Below are 2,425 nucleotides of genomic sequence, written 5' to 3'. Positions count from 1 at the left end.
CTCCCAGACAGCCAACCCTTACGATTAGAGCTTGTGAAATAGCATAAGATATGATTCACAAAAGTATTAACCTTTACTTAATAGAGTAAAAATGTGAATAATGTTCAGTGGCCATCTACAGAGTTTCAGATCTTGTGTTTGGGGAGAGAGAGAGATGAATATAGATTAGTACTTAACTCCTGAGCAACAGAGAAACAAATAGTGATATATATAGATGATGTTGATTAGATAGATCTATTCAGATACATGTCTCTCTGTCTTTGTTCTAGATAGAAAAATAAGATTATCAGAGAAAAGGAGATTTTGATATATTACTATCGATATCTATCTATCTATCTATCTACAGTCAATTAGCAATTATATCCCCACATAATTAGGTACATGATGGACAAAAATGATCATACAAACTCTTCACCAAGACCTCTTTATAAAATTTTCTTCCAGGTGAAACACATTGAAGAAACATCATGAGAATAATGAATCACACTACTGTCACAGAATTCATCCTTGTGGGGTTTTCCAATCATCCAAACCTGCAGGTTCATTGTTCCTCATCTTCCTTGGTATTTATACCATAACCCTGACAGGAAATGTGCTCATTATCCTAGTCACATCATTTGACCCTGCTCTCAATAGCCCCATGTACTTCTTCCTCCGGAACTTGGCCTCATTAGAGATCTGCTTCAATTTGGTCATCGTCCCGAAGATGCTGGTCAATCTCTTGGTGGAAAATAAAACCATCTCCTTTGCCGGATGTGCAGCTCAGATGTATTTCTTCTTCTTCTTTGGGGCAGCTGAGTGCTGCCTTTTGGCCGCCATGGCCTACGACCGCTATGTGGCCATATGCAACCCGCTGCACTACCCGGATATTATCACTCGAAGGGCTTGTTTCCAGTTGGCTGGTGCCTCATGGTTCTCTGGATTTCCGGTGGCCACTGTGCAGACGACATGGATATTCAGTCTGCCATTCTGTGGGCCAAATCAAGTCAACCACTTCTTCTGTGACAGCCCCCCTGTGCTGGAGCTGTCCTGTGCCAACACCTCTCTCTTCGAAATCGAGGCCCTCACAGCGACTGTGCTTTTCATCATGTTCCCATTCCTGCTGATTCTGGTCTCCTATGTGCGGATCATCACCACCATCGTGAGGATGCCCTCAGAAGAGGGCAGACACAAAGCCTTTTCCACCTGCTCCTCTCACCTGGTGGTAGTGACTCTCTTCTACGGCACGGCCAGCTCGACCTACTTCCGACCCAAATCCAGCTACTCCCCAGACACCAAGAAGCTCATCTCTCTCTCCTACATGGTGATCACCCCCATGTTAAACCCCATCATCTACAGCCTGAGGAACAAAGAGGTGAAAAGCGCCTTGAGGAGAACATTGGGCAGGAAACTCTTTTCAGAGAAAATGTAATTTCTTCAGGCCTAGAACTCCATTCTGTTCATGGGGCTGGTTCTCCTCTTATTTACCCAAGTGTAAATCAGCAGTAACTGCCGTGGAGTCAACGGGCCGAATCCCTTCTCTGTCATACTGGTAAAAATCAGAACTGGCACCTCCCAAAATAAATTCATCTTTTCTGAAACTAGTGTAGAGGAGAAGAGAATCAGCTTTTGATTCAGAGGGGTGATTATTACCTGAAATTCTGATGGGCTTGAATGAATCCTGCAAACTGTACGTGGTTTAAGTTCATTAAAATGCCAAGAATATTATTTTGTTCTATTCCTTTTTATGTGTGCTTATTTTGTTTGCTTAGACTCTTCTCTTAAGAGCTTCTCTTCACCAGCAAATTTTACCAGAGCGGAGTACTAGGTCTGCTGTAATTAAGTCTGAGAAGACTTATCTGTTTAATCATTATTCTAAGTACTATAAATCTGTGTGTTCACTTGCATTGATTTTGAGTTAGGTTTGTCTCATGATGATTAAGGTTATTTTTACCTGTAACTCTGATGTATTTTAATGAATCCTGCAGACTGTACCTGGTTTATGTTCAGTAAAATACTGAGAGTATAATTTTGTTCTGTTCATTTTTGTTTTGACTCTCTTCTTGTTTCTTCACTAGAATCTTCTTTTTTTTTTTGGAGTAAAAAAATGAAGATATAAAATTTCAGATAATAATCAACAAATTAAAATATTTGGAAATGCTGCTAAGGTACCTCATGGGAATATTTAACAGAAACAAATATCTGATAGAATGGTCAGCTGCTTCTATAGGCAGTTATTCCAATCATAGAAGGGGTCTGACCCAAAGCTCAAGGGGGTCATTTAATTGACTTCTTTGGACTTTGGAATAGGCCAAGGAAGAAAAATCCCTATTAGTGACACCAAATCAATATAGTGCTTGTTTCTTCTGAGGTCTTGACCATTCAGAACTGCCATAGGATTCAAGGGGCATGAGGTGATTTGGGACTGTCACTCTTGGATCCCGAA

The 2,425-nt window shown here is 40.8% G+C and overlaps 1 protein-coding gene across 1 annotated transcript; it reads left to right on the top strand.

Annotated features, from left to right (window-relative positions):
• Positions 1 to 467: 467 nt before the first annotated feature.
• Positions 468 to 1,411, top strand: LOC128846683 (olfactory receptor 10A4-like). Its single transcript, XM_054045926.1, is given in 2 exon segments — positions 468 to 540; positions 543 to 1,411. Coding segments are annotated over 2 exon segments (942 nt in total).
• Positions 1,412 to 2,425: the final 1,014 nt, after the last annotated feature.

This window comes from Malaclemys terrapin, chromosome 12 (genome assembly GCF_027887155.1).
Source record: "Malaclemys terrapin pileata isolate rMalTer1 chromosome 12, rMalTer1.hap1, whole genome shotgun sequence".
NCBI classification, from domain to species: Eukaryota; Metazoa; Chordata; order Testudines; family Emydidae; genus Malaclemys; species Malaclemys terrapin.
This window is presented reverse-complemented; position numbering and strand designations above follow the sequence as displayed.